This window comes from Bufo gargarizans, chromosome 5 (genome assembly GCF_014858855.1).
Source record: "Bufo gargarizans isolate SCDJY-AF-19 chromosome 5, ASM1485885v1, whole genome shotgun sequence".
Taxonomy (NCBI): domain Eukaryota; kingdom Metazoa; phylum Chordata; class Amphibia; order Anura; family Bufonidae; genus Bufo; species Bufo gargarizans.
Window position 1 is genome coordinate 319,701,770 of NC_058084.1, and position 14,909 is coordinate 319,716,678.

At 44.2% G+C, this 14,909-nt stretch overlaps 1 protein-coding gene across 2 annotated transcripts in view; it reads left to right on the forward strand.

Moving 5' to 3' along the window:
• Window positions 1–4,413: 4,413 nt before the first annotated feature.
• Window positions 4,414–14,909, forward strand: part of LOC122938568 (carnitinyl-CoA dehydratase-like) — a 192,318-nt gene continuing 181,822 nt past the window's right edge. The window contains exons 1-2 of one of the 2 annotated variants that reach the window (XM_044294159.1): window positions 4,414–4,480; window positions 7,381–7,524. In XM_044294159.1, coding sequence (XP_044150094.1) covers window positions 7,398–7,524 — 127 coding nt within the window. In that variant the 5' untranslated portion in view covers window positions 4,414–4,480; window positions 7,381–7,397. Of the gene's footprint in view, window positions 4,481–7,360; window positions 7,525–14,909 lie in introns of those variants that run through there. The other variant, XM_044294160.1, reaches the window with a different exon arrangement.

Genomic DNA, 14,909 nt, shown 5'->3' on the forward strand with positions numbered 1-14,909 from the left:
TTGGAAACATTTGGACAGGATATATAAAGGCACGTAGATTTGGTTGAACGAGCACATAGAGTACCCACAAAACCTCCCCCTCCAGGTACGAGACCTAGACCAATATTGGTCAAGCTATTATCTTCCAGGGATAGAAACGAGATCCTGCGTAGGGCAAGGAAAAAAGGGAAATTGGAGTATAAAGGGGATTCTGTGATGCTGTTCTCAGACTATGCAAGGGAGACGGTGCAGGAGAGAAGCACATTTATAGACATTAAAAAGGAACTTTGAAACACAGGGATTAAATATTCTATGTTATTTCCTGCAAGGCTACGTTGTTGAATGGAAAGAAAAAATTAGTTTTTTTTAGCACTCCTGAGGAAGTTAAAAACTGGATGGGGGCTTTGTCTAGATAGGTGTCGGGTTTTGGGGTCTGGGATAGAGAGAATGCTAAGTATAGAGAGCTACTGGGTCAATCGGTTGGAAGGTTGGTTTAATGTTTTGTTTTTCTTCAGGAGGTGTCTTCCCCCCTCCCCTTCCCTTTCCTTTGGATCCTATCCGTTTGCCCATTTTGGGCGGATGATTCTCTCCATAGAGGTAATCTTTTAAAATATATAAAGTAAAAAATGCATATAGTCTCATGGAATATTAAGAGGGCTAGGTCCCGGTGCAAAAAAAATAGCAGTACTTAATGCAATTAAAACATTTTTGCCAGCAATTATATGTCTCCAGGAAACGCACTTAACTAAAGAAAATTGTTAAGTTGGAGAAGCCCTGGGTGCAATATGCATAACATTCAGGGCTCTCCTCATACTCGAGAGGTGTAAGCATTTTGATCCATAAAAATGTCAAAATAAAAGTGAACTAATTAATAACGAAAAAAGAAGGGCGATATGTGATACTAGACAGTGTATTGGAAGGTAAACCCTGGATAATCGCCAGTATATATATCCCTCCTCCATTTACTATGGAAGTTTTGATTCAAATTCACGAGTTTTCAATTAGTAGAGGAAATAGAGCACTTTTAGTTGTAGGTGATTTTAAAATGTTATGGACGAAAGTATAGATAGATGTGAAATGGGAGGAAAAAAGTGGCCGCACGTTAAATCTAAACTGAAAAATATTACAGAAGAATTAGAAGGGGTGGATATTTGAAGATTGTTAAACCCTAAACCAATTTTTTTTTATATTTTTCTAAAACTCACAAAGTGTTATCACGAATTGATATAGCGATGGAAAATAAGAAAGCGATGTATGAGATTAACAGAGTTAATTATATACAGAGAGGAGTGTCAGATCACTGTCCATTAATGGTGAATATCAGGGAAGAAGTTATGGGGAACGGTATACGGTTTAAAATGACAACAGGGTGGATAGATAAGAGAGAGACACAAGAGGAAATATTAAAGGAAATTAGGGAATACTTCATAGTGAATGAAGGATCTACAGATAAAAAGATAATTTGGGAAGCTGGGAAAGCCTATATAAGGTGGATCCTTATGAAATATACCTCCATATATAAAAAAAAAAGAGAGATAAACATCTGAGGGAGTTAGAAGTGGAAGTTAGTAAATGTGATGGGGAATACGTCGAGAATTCTACAGAATATAATTGCCAGAAATGGTATGATGCATAAACTAGATATAGAAAAAGCTATACTTTATAGCCGAACAACAGTTAGATAATATTAAGGGACAATTTATAATGGGTCACCTGCCGGGTAAGAGACTTGCCTCTATTATCTCGGCCCAGAAGGGTGTCAATTACATCTCTTACACGTGTGATGTTACTCGATTACACGTGTGATGTTCGTGCAGGGAGAAAGCAGCCATCGGGTCCCCGAGCTGCTGTGATGGGGACCCGATGGCAGGGAAGGAAGCCCAATGCCTTCCTTAGGCATCGTGGCTGCCTTCCGGGAGAGCCTGTGAGATCCAGCCCCCTGGATCTCACAGGCAAGCAGGCTGTAAGTGTATTACAGTCTGTAATACACTTACAGCCAATGCATCACAATACAGATGTATTGTGATGCATTGTAAAGGGGATCAGACCCACAAAAGTTGAAGTCCCAGAGTGGGACAAAAAAAGAATAAAGAAATAAATAAAGAAAAAAAAAAGTTAAGTTTCAAGTAAAAAAAAGAAAAAAACGTCTTTTTTCCCAAACTAAAGTAAAAAAAAAAAATTGTAAAAAATATCTCTCAGCGCGGTGAAAGATGTGCTGTCAGGCCATGCCCCTTGGTGATTTGGTGCTTAGTCCACACCCTCTCTCAATGCTGCGTAGGCCACACCCCTCACACCAGCCTTGCCAGTCAGCTTTGGCCGTGCCCCTTGATGATGTCACACCTGAGCCACGCCCCGGTGGTGTCAGCGCTCAGGTGATTAGCTCACTGTTTAAGGCAGCTACTGGCAATCATCCTTTGCCAGTTATAGATTTTCCTTGCTGTGCTCTGCTGCCTGTGTGTGAATTAGACTGTTGCTTTTGGATTTGACCTCGACTATACCTAGACCTCTCCCTCGGCCTCTACTTAGTGATTCTGTACTTGCTTCCTGTCCGGTATTGATCCTTGGCTTGTTATTGCTATCTCCTTCCGCTTAGTGATTTTGTTTTGTTTTGTTCTCCTGGTTTGACTGTTTCTGGCATGACTTCCTCTTTGTGCTTGTTTGTCTGGTCCTGTGTGTGAACAGGTGCCTGCGGTTTTCCACGAGTACTTGGTTTGTATCTCTGCACTTACCATTATAGGGACCGTCGACCAGGTGTGGACTTGTCGCCTAGGACTTGTTCTGCAAGTAGGCAGGGTCAGAGGGCTGGGTTCAAGTTAGGGCTCACCGTGTGAGTGCATGTCCCTGCCTACGGTTGTGACATTATTACCTTAATTTGGAGCTATCATAAGATCAGAATTCAAAAAAGTTTAAATATGTGTCTTTTGGGTGACATGGAAGCTCTGAGTAATACCAAATATCAAGAAATTGTGGCTAAACTCTTATTTCAAGACAGAAGATGTACAGTAAAGCAATGGGTAAGCAAAAGGTCTCCAACGATAAAAATGTGTGAAAGCTTGGTAAAATGATCATTGGCTTGTGAGAAGGTACATATAAGATCCTAGAAGAAGAAGGAAAAATTCGATAAGTTGTGGGGAAAAGGGAATAATGAGCATGACTAGACGGAGGTGGGGAGGGGATGAGGGAGTGGGGCGAGTGAGATGGTGGGGAGGGGGTCTCCCCCCCCTCTTTCTCTATTTTTGCCTCCTTTTTTTCCCCCATTATTATCTATTCTGGGAGTACAGGGTGGGGTGGGGTGGGAGGAAGTAGGGGTGGGATTAGGCGTTACAAACCAACAGCAAAGGAAGTGAAAAAAGAAAAATGGTCTATAGCCGGAATACTTTATTATATGAGGTGGTAAAGTTGTTTTATACATGTTTATACTAATAAATTGTTCTCGTTAATGGAAATTTTTTAATAAAGATTATATTAAGAAGAAAGTACCCTAAGGCTAGTTTCACACTAGCGCTAGAGATCCGTCAAGCGGTTCCAGCACGGACCCCATTATAGTTAACGAGTTCGGATGGAGACTTTAAAGCTTCCGGCAATGCCGAAACAGCGTGACAGACGTCTAGTGTGAAACTAACCTTTAGTTTTATAAATAAGTATATCATAATAATTATTATTACCAGAGTAATGTAGAGTAAAACACAGATATACAGATTGAAAGTGTCCTGCTGTAAACGCATACATAACAATATGAAGAGATCCCTCCTTGTACATACAGATGTAGTAGAGTTAACACACATGCTATATGAGACGTGTCATCTAAACTAAGGCTACTTTCACACTCACGTTTTGGCTTTCCGTTTGTGAGGTCCGTTGAAGGCTCTCACAAGCGGTCCAAAACGGATCAGTTTTGCCCTAATGCATTCTGAATAAAAAAAGGATCCGCTCAGAATGCATCAGTTTGCCTCCGTTCCATCTCCATTCCGCTCTGGAGGTGGACAACAAAACACTACTTGCAGTGACACACAATGTAAGTCAATGGGGAAGGATCCATTTTCTATGACACAATCTGGCACAAAAGAAAACGGACCCGTCCTCCATTGACTTTCAATGATGTATAAGACGGATCCGTCTTGGCTATGTTAAAGATAATACAAACTGATCCGTTCTGAACGGATGCAGATGGTTGTATTATCTGAACGGATCCGTCTGTGCAGATCCATGATGGATCCGCACCAAACGCTAGTGTGAAAGTAGCCTAAATGCGTTAAGCAAACACCTTCAATTGCTTTTCAATGGCTTTTATTTCAAGATAACACAATGAGTTAAGAAATTTGAGTTAAGAGTGTGTGTGCTAACCCTGCTACATCTGTAGGAGGTCAAAGAACACAACCAGCTCTGCTGTGCTCTGGCAGCTGCCGGGAAGTCACATGACCACCCCGAGCAAACGGACATTCTGGTGCGCACGCTCTGTACAGTGCTCACGTTCTTCCTCTCTCACAGTCACACAAGGAAGGTAAGAATAGTCACCGTGTCCCCAAGTGACAAATGCTGTGTTCACCTACCTACAGATGTAGCAGGGTTAACACATACACACTCTGTCTTAACTCAAATTTCTTAACTCATCGCGTTATCTTGAAACAAAAGCCATTGAAAAGCAATTAAAGGTGTTTGCTTAAGGCTACTTTCACACTCGCGTTTGGTGCGGATCCGTCATGGATCTGCACAGACGGATCCGTTCAGATAATACAACCGTCTGCATCCGTTCAGAACGGATCCGTTTGTATTATCTTTAACATTGCCAAGACGGATTTGTCTTCAACACCATTGAAAGTCAATGGAGGACGGATCCGTTTTCTATTGTGCCATATTGTGTCAGAGAAAACGGATCCGTCCCCATTGACTTACATTGTGTGTCAGGACGGATCCGTTTGGCTCAGTTTCGTCAGACGGACACCAAAACGCCTCAGGCAGCGTTTTGTTGTCCGCCTCCAGAGAGGAATCCTTTTCCATTCAGAATGCATTAGAATGCAAACTGATCTGTTTTGGACCGCGTGTGAGAGCCCTGAACGGATCACAGAAACGGAAAGCCAATACGCTAGTGTGATAGTAGCCTAACACATTTAGTTTAGATGACACATCTCATAAAGCATGTGTGTTGACTCTAGTACATCTGTAGTGCCACATGGAGCACACTTGCACACGGGCACAATAGCTGTGCGATAAAGTAGGTATTCCAGTGGATGAGAAAGTAACATATGTAATAAATAAATGCCCTCTGATCCTGTGCACAGGTTTTCAGATGAGCCGCACAGTGGTTTTTTCATCATCGTTTTTGGTCCTGGCATGTATCCCCATAACAGACCCCCCAAGTGTCCCTATTTTGGAGGGACAGTCCCTACTTTTGACCGAAGTATCCACATTATTTAAAAATCGCATTCTACGAGCTCTAACTTTTTTGTTTTTTCATCAATGTAAAACAAAATCATAGAAATATAGTGGCAAATATGGGGGAACTGCTCAAACCCCAAACACTGTAGTGTGTTTTTCATTGGGGGCCACAGCAAACAACCGCATGTGGACCACAGCAAACGACCATCCCCAGCAAAAAATGCGTACAATGGAGGATGCCGGCGCGGTCCACATGCACCACAAAGGCATCCTACACAAAACGGAGCATTGTGCGGATGAAAATATAATTATATAAATCAAAGGAAAAAATGCACCAAACGGATATGCCACTGACTATACTGGCTAGTCATAAATGCAGATATTAAAAGCTGAGACTTTTGCCAATATATTCCTGTCAGGAACACATCGGAGCCCATCATGCACCTGGTAACCTCCATCACACGGTCAGATCCACAAAACACGGACACCGCCCATGTGTGTTCGGCAATTTTCGGACCGCACATGCCGCAGCTGTCATAGAAAATGCCTATTCTTGTCCACAATTGTGGACAAGAATAGGGCATGTTCTATTTATTTTTTTTGCGGGGTAGCGGCACAGAGCAGCGGATGCGGACATCGGCCCCATAGAAATGAATGGGTCCACACCCGGATGCGGACTCATTCTTAACGGTTGTGTGACTGTAGCCACATGCACATGTTCATATTACATAAGTGATGTATACTTTCATGTGTATGCCTGGAATGGCTCCCAGCTGGTTAAACACTTTATTTTCTTTATAATAGCTCCCAGCATGCATGCTAATAGGGTTGTCACGATACCAAAATTTTGATTCGACTTCGATACCATACAAAAGTATTGCTATACTCGATACCATTTGATACCACGCGCAAAAAATAAAACACTTCCAGCCCATAATTTTTTCTGCTGCGGCGTTCACTGCATAGTAGCTATTTTTTATATTTTAATAGTTCGCATTTTTTCAGGCGTGGCGATGTGTATTATGCTTATTTTTGTATTGTTTATATATTTTATACCCGGTGCAACTCTACATGCTAAGAGTATCCACAGGGCAGTATTCACCCAACAGAAACCCCCAAAAAATTGTCCTTTAGGCCTCCTAGATATTCCATAGAAAGATACTTAGCATAGTGTGAAGTCAATAGAGCCTTAAAGGGGTTTTCCGGTAATAATTACCTTTTTGTGTAATGCCCACAGCCTGCCTCCTGAAACAGAAAGTTCTTACTTATCTTCTCCCAGTCAGCCTGATCCTCTGCACTGCCATATTCTAGTCCTGGAGTGTTTACATCCTGCGCTGCATGGTCACATGCTCCGCTGCAGCCAATAACTGGCTTCAGCGGTGATGAGGGCACAAGCGGCACATCGCCACTGAAGTCAGTCACAGTGGAGACAGAGCAGAGGACTGGAACGGCAGGGAGTAGGTACGCACAAATTTTCTGTTTCCGGAGGCAGGCATTAGATAAAAAGTAATTATTACCGGAAAACCCAATGTTGGTTGTCTGGTGAAAGTGGACAGCCCCTTTAAACAAGTAAATTCAAATGTTAGACATTTAAGGTGTATCCACAGGATATGACATAAATATCTAATACATAAGTAAAATAATATAAAATATATAAATAATAAAAAATAATAATGTGGGTCAACCTCTGGGAGTTGCACCTTTTTCTATAATTGAGGTCTTCCAACCCATCCTGCCCGTTAAGGTATCCAGGCTGTGATTAAATGGGCGTTACAGACATTCAGGTGCATTTTCAGCTGCATGTACCATGGCTTACTGCAGACCCCAATAAAATGAATGAGACAGTCGCTAAAATGTGTGCAATAAATCTATGTGAACATACCAGGCAAACGTACCCTCAGTTGTACCCATCTATTTTTGCTTGAAATCTGCTTTTATTTTAGTAATTAGATTTGTATTTTTTCATTTAGTGACAACTGCTTTCTGCGCAGGTTCACACATTGATGAAGGCATTTTCATTTATAGATTTTTACTGACCTGGGATGTTAAGATCTGCAATTGGAGTTCGACTCTGGGGCCATACATCTCTCTGGATTCTTTCCACAGGAACTGTGCATTCCTATAAGACGAGATTGTTGTCTAGTTTCTCCAACAGGTCACATCAGTCAGGTGTGTATTTTATTATATATCTTTCCACCGTGAAGTGAGGGGCTGGGTTGTATTAAAAGGGTTGTCACATAGCCGATATTAGCCGCAGTATAGACGATAAGCATATGATCACTGGGACCACTACTGATCATGAGAGCAAAAGTCTTGAGTCCATCCAATGTCCTCCCAGAACAAGTTTTTAGGTTTAGTTTGAGAGGTGTTGACCAATCACGTTGACTGGAGGTAAGCAGTGAATGTGTGAACACAGGCATGCAAGCAGGGTCGTTATTAGAATTCCTGGGGCCCCATAGCAAAATGAGATGGGCCCCCAACATCTAATCACAGTATACTAAAACGGCAGCAATAATGAAAGGTATGGATAATGGAAACATTATAATGGATATATCACAAAACCCACATAGTAGTGCCAGATTATCCCTTACATAAAGGTGCAGTGTTCTTGCATCTGAGTGGGCCCCCTCAATCTCTGGGCCCTATAGCAGCTGGGATGGTTGATACAGCTACAGTTATGCCTGTGGATGCAAGTAGAGGAAATTAGGGAGTCATGCATATTAAGGGTATGTTCAGATGGAGTTTTGTTCTGTGTGGATTCTACATGAAAACCAATCTGAATCTGGTGCGGATTTGAATCCATGTTGTGGAAAAAGCGCGAAATGGACATTCTTATCTTCTCCGTGTGGAAACTTTGTTGAGTGGCTGCTTCCGTGTTATGTTCAACTGAAAATTCCCAGCAGAAATCCAAGGGTCTGGTACAAAGTCTGATGTATGAACCTGCCCCAACAGGTCTAAATGAGCAGAATCCCAAATGAGTATTCGTAAAGAAACCCTTCAGTAGAGAGACAATGCATTTCTTCAAATTTCCCACTCAACACCATAAAAATGTTTTTTTACCCGAAAGTTATACCTACCATTTTGGGGTTGACCCTTATTTCTACAAACTGCAGGGACCACAAGCGCCTTGTATAAATACCCACCAGGCTGTTTGTTTTGGTGTCATCCAAGTCATGTGGCTCCCTAGTTCAGCTTCTCAGATGCTTATTTATTAGTATGAATGCACTTTCATATGTGGCTCACAGTGGCTATGAAAGTAGAAAAGCCATACTTTGTACCATCCCACAGAAATAAAAAGGAGGGAAGGGACGCAAATGAGCTCTTAACAAGCCGTGTCTCTAATGCCACCAGATGTAAGGCAGCTATCCTATAAGTCAATGTTCAGCTCTTAAAATTAGCCTTGAGACATGACTTGGATATTAAATAAGCCAGCACCTCATCTGCAGATAGCTGTTTTGGGGTAATTGCCCCACATGAGTGCAGAGCAGAGTATACTGGCTTTTAACTGGGTGAGAGGCCTGTGTCCGGGTCAGGGGGGAACTAACTCTCCTTAAGGAGAGAGCGCCTTAATCAGTGTGAGGAGACTTATAGGCCATACATGCTCCTCTGGATTTCTGGGAGGGAAGGGATGCAAATGAGCTCTTAACAAGCTCTGCTTTTAAAGATTAAGGTGCTCTCTCCCTAAGGAGAGTTAGTTCCCCCCTGACACAGAAATAAAAGGCACGCATTTATTAGGACTACTTTTTAAGCCAATCTTCGTATAGGTTGGAGTAATCTGAGCCAAAGGAGTCACCTGCTATGAGCAGATGTACAGTTGCATCATTTTCTTCAGTTCTAAATAATACATTTAGGCTAAACTAAATTTCCACATTTCTTGGTGCTGGCCATGAGAAAAGTTTCAAATTTTACCGCCAAAATTTGACATGTCATCACTTGCGATATTTTGGCAGAAGAGCTAAAGGGGTACCTTCAGGGGTGGATTGGCCATAGACCCTACAGGGAAATTTCCTGGTGGGCCGATGCCCAGAGGGCCACCCGAGCCCTGCTTTCTGCCTTTGGCCGGGGACATAATGAGCTCTCAGTGGTAATTAAAACAGTAAGGGCTCGTTCACACGAATGTGTGAAGTCCGTGCCCGTGCTGTGAAACGTAAATTGCGATCCGCAATGCACGGTCACCTTCCGTGGGGCAGCCGCATGAGGATCGCAGACCCATTCACTTGAATGTGTCCGTGATCCTCCCCTTCCGCAAAAAGATTGAGCAAGTTCTATCTTTTTGCGGTGCGGAAGCACGGAACGGAACCCCAGAAAGCACTATGTAGTGCTTCCGTAGTGCTTGCGTTCCATTCTTCCTTTCCGCATCTCTGAATATGTTTTATTCCCGTTTACAACAATGAATTTATAAAGTACTCTAAACTGTCAGTTTGACTGCTCTACGTTAATGAGACAGCACCTGAGGGCGGTCCCACAAAGTTGGGACAACCCACGTGCATTTTTTTGGCTTTTTTTTCAGCTTATATAGTCATATGTGCACCTCTTGTATTATAAATTTTTTAACCTGATAAAGGGGACTTTAGATTCCCCGAAACGCGTTGTTTTACTCCTGATGTCCAAATTACTTTAAAATAAAGAAGAATTCCTGAAACTTCACAAATTATATATGCCGCTGTTCTTGCGCCAAAGCAGGGACTCATTTTAACTAATACATCTCCTTGAGAGATTGGGTATCTCATCCCAAAGGAACTGTTCCTGCAGCAGCATATCCAGCTACCGAAGTTTTTTTTCCTAAAAAGTCTACAATAGGGTTGTGCCCTTTAACACAACCCCCTAAGGCTACTTTGACACTCGCGTTTTGGCTCTCACAAGCGGTCCAAAACGGATCAGTTTTGCCCTAATGCCTTCTGAATGTAAAAGGATCCGCTCAGAATGCATCAGTTTGGCTCCAATCAGTCTCCATTCTGCTCTGGAGGTGGAGACCAAAACGCTGCCTGCTGCGTTTTGCTGTCCGCTTGACGAAACTAAGCAAACGGATCCGTCTTGTCACACAATGTAAGTAAATGGGGACGGATCCGTTTTCTCTGACACAATCTGGCTCAATAGAAAACAGATCCATCTCCCATTGACTTTCAATGGAGTTCATGGCGGATCCGTCTTGGCTATGTTACAGATAATACAAACGGATCCGTTCATGACGGATGCATGCGGTTGTATTATTGTAACGGAAACGTTTTTGCAGATCCATGATGGATCCGCCCAAAACGCGAGTGTGAAAGTAGCCTAAGATGAGCCTCCATTATTGCTCTATTGATCATACAAACTGCGTAGAACATACTACCCTGTTGTGTGCTTTATTTGTTCCGGCACGCCTGAATAATTTAATTCATCAGTTAATGTCAAGCCAAGGAGTTACATATCTAAAAGTTATGATTTTACCATTAGCCTTGAAGAACCCAGGTTCCTGGTGATGTTTTGCACAGCAGAAGCCCGTAAAGAAACTCTTATTTGTGACGCCAATTGCAGCGTGCACAGGGTACTGTCACAGGGCCCTCTAAGGTGTTATAACTCACGCCCCAGGTTAGGAATGCCAGAGTGGTGTAATGTCTCTGTATGGTAGTGGTAATTGTGTCAACGCTTTCTCCTACCTGGGTACGGCTGGACTCCTGGATCCTGGCTCACTTGCAATAAAATTAGTGTAGTGCTAGTAGGAATAATAGAGGGATTTTGCAGCAGAAATTGAGATCCAGACCTTTGGAGAAGTTCAATCTTGTCTTTACTGATTGCAACTTTCATCCAAGCAAGGTACAGCTTTAGTCTTAGGTCCCAGCAGGTATTGGCAATGGTTGGCAGGAATTTATCTTCTGCTCTATCAACCTGGAGCTTGCAGGAAAGGACGTCTGCTTTGTAGCTCTATACTGTGGCAGGAATTTGGCTTCTGCTCTGAAATGTACCTTCTGCTGTATGGGGACTGACTAGCTGAGGAGGATTATGGCTTCTCCTGGGTCTCTGGACTTTACTCACAGTTATCTTCTATGGGGATGATTTCTTCCTGGAATTCTGGAGTTTGTCTGCTTGCTTTATCCAGCCGAGGCTGCAGGCCTCAAGCTGGGGATGATGATCAATGTCTCAGCCGAGACAAGATCCTGGCTTGGTTCCCTATGCAGGGGGACTCCTGAAGACTAACACACAGCCATCCCCAACAGGGGTGGCTGGCACACTGACTCCAACTTCCTTCTCTCCCCATGCTGCAGGATGTGGGCACAGCCCACTCTGCTCACAGAGGGGGAGCTAAACTGCAAAGAACTATTCCAGCTTAGATGTACTAAACTAAACCTAAGTCCTTACCAGAACATTGCTGCCACCTGCTGGTGAACATGGAATTTACAGCAATATACACTTAACATGGTTTATAATGCACAGTTGTGAGGATATAATGTAAAATTACATCAGATGACAAGGTTAATGCTCTTAACAGATTGTAGCGGGGTAAAAGAGTTTCGTAACACAACTCTGGGGTGTTAAATTCCCCCTTACTTTGAGTTAAGCCGCCCTTGGCTTATGCTTAGGAGGGGAGGAACCAGCTCTGGGGTACCCAAATAAAATACAAAGTGCTGCATGTATTACACATATGACATACATAGACTAACATATAACGGCTACCCTGAGGTTCCCATCCGCATGAGTAGGGTGTCCTATTTAACAGTTTCCCTCTCGGTATAACTAGTGAACCAAAGGTCTGCACTAAGCAATCACTACTGACTGACTTTGAAGTGTTCTGGCCTCTAAACACCAAAGAAAGCATGGGGGTGTCTTTACTCTGTAGTCCCACCATTGTGTAATGAAATGCCCGCAAATAGAAGGGTGGATTTATCCTGTATTCCCTTCCCTGCACCAAAGTCAAAATATAAGGCTTATAGCACGATCACTATGGTGACTATGGGTATCTAAAATGACACTAAGGCTTGAGGCGCCATGCCTTAGGCAAAGGCAGAGAAGGGGAGGTATTAGCTTCTCCATGCGCTTCTGGCAGTCACAGGAGGAGGGTATGATAATCCCATGGAACTCCTGGAAGACACCTCAGGATGGGAGCAATCCTGAACATATAACAAATGGTAAGGAGGGGTCAAAAACTCCTCTAACCGTTCCCGAAGCATTGGGGTTACCAGTGTAGTTACTAGACCTGCCGGGACTTACCACTTGGTCCTACCCTGGGTACCTATGGGTATATAACACCAGGTGTAGGCCATTAGTATTAAGCGTCCATATAGGCAGTCCGTATAATGGGGGGAGAGAACAAGTGCTGTAAAGCAAGGCACACAAGAGTAAGGTGCTACATATCTGGCTAAGTGCAAAAGTTAAGTGCAATTTCACAATAAGTGCATGAGGTCACATTGCGGCACTAAAAGAAAATACACACGATGGGCATATTATACTTGAACGTTACATAACATGAAAACATTTAGGCAAAATTAGTGCAAGAATAACACATAGAGATCACAAAGAGCTCAGGTACACGTTTGAGTCTTCTTTGGGTGCAAGCTTTTAACGTTGCAGTAATCATTTTGGTAAAAAGTGCAAATGCGTTATTCATTTATTAGTGCAATAATATGCTCAAATAAGGCTTGAGTCCTTTTTCTTGAAGTACTTGATGTAGAATCCTCTGGAAACAGGCAAAAGTCAATTGTAATCCACAGGAATAATATAGTTAATTGTAATCCATTAGGCGGTATAAAATGACATAAAACACATAAAAGCAGCATATTAAGAAACCGTAGTTCCATAAGGCTGTCAAGTAACCTGAGAAAGGGGATAAAACAATGTAAACTTGGACATCAGGGGTTAATGATGATGGGGGGAGTCCTTACTGCACATGACCATCAGGGTGAGGATGAAATAGGGCAACCTGTAAAAGAAAACATTAAAACAATGCCAACGGGTCCTCACCTGTCAGGAACAGTCCATAACGTGGCTCCCATTAGTCCTTCATTTTTAGAAAAGGAAGACATTTAGAGAAGGACATCCAGGTCCTCCTCACTGCTAGAGCTACTGAAGCTCATTAGAGGGTGCTCTTGCCTCTGGTAGCTTAATTTTGCAGCTGTAGTGGTGCGCCGCTGCCCTCTTGTGGTGTCTTTGGGGATTGGCTGAGCAGTCAGCCTGGTGAATGCAGCTGTGACCTGCTGCAAACCAGGATCCCTAGCCGATGCAGAGGTGGGTAAAACTTCTGGTTGAAGGGGTTCTGGAAGGCAAACTGGGGGTGCCTGTGGGAACTTCCATGGCAAAACATAAGGTTGCACCCTGGGGTTGAATGTCAACACTGAGTTATTGATTTGGCCCACCCGTAGTGTTGGGGGTGCAGCAAGGTCAGGAATGAGGGGTTCTGGTTCTGGCTGGGCTTGTTCCCTGAACCGCATCCTGCCATCTTGGGTCTCTTGTAGGCACCTAACTCTCCCTGCAGAGCCTGGATCTTCCTGCCAGGTCTCTGGGGTAACTGCAGGGGATAAAGGTTTGGCCAGCAGGGTCACACCGTCAGCAAACAGGCCTTGGATGGAGCGCATAGGGGTATACTCCACTTGATCCCCTGCGTACAGGTTGTGACGGGCCTGTGGTAAGTAGTGGCGCTTGACATAGCGGCGGCCCACAAATATCTCTTCCCCACTGTAACTGTCTTGCAAGAATCCAACTCCTCTCTCCACGCCGAACCAGAGTACGATCCCAGTGCGCCTGATGAGCTTTGGGTCACCGGGCTGGGGGTTATCTAGAACCTGCTTGACCCATTCCTCTATAGCTGACTTGTATTCCCATGCCATCTGAGCATGAGTGGTGATTTCCAATGGGACTTTAGGATTTAGGCGTCCCGCTCTGGAGGTGTTGGTTCTGGGCGACGGAGTGGAAATTCCGTCCGCCTCTGCCGCACCAGCATGTGTGCGTGGCGGAGCTGGCTTGGGCCTACCAGGGGTGTCAGAATTCTCTGGGAATTATGCAGGGGCAGCTTCGGACCGGCCTGGGCCTTAGGAAGCGTGACTGCTCCTACCCGATGTCGTAGCCAGACGGCCAGTTCCGGTGCCTCCTGGTGGTCATCTGGGGCTTCAGGTGCCGTCAGCGGTGCAGGCTGGTCCAAGGCTTGGGCAACTTGGTCGGCGGTGTCTTCCGCGGGAGCAGGCTTGGCATTGGAGGCCATCTTGGGGATATCTGGTCCGTGTGCTCGGCCGTCGTGGAGGGATCCACAGCCTCCAGGGTCTGGGCTGTAGTCGCGATGTTCTCTTCCGTGGGATCGGGTTCAGAAACGGCAGCCATCTTGATTTGGTCGGAGGCGACTATCTCTCCACCAGTCGCGGCATGCGCAGGCTCTGGGGAAACTCCAAACGTGCAGGGGCCAGCTCTCTTCACGAGCTGGGAGACCCGGATCTCAGGTAAGGTAGCCTCGTAGACTAGCTCTCCTTGTATCGCCATCTGGTCCCACTTAGGTGATGGGAACGCCATGTTTCCTGCGTCTCCTCTCTCACTTGGTACAGGGAATGAGGGTGGAGCTCAGAGGGAGGAGTCTGCACTCCCTTGGCTCA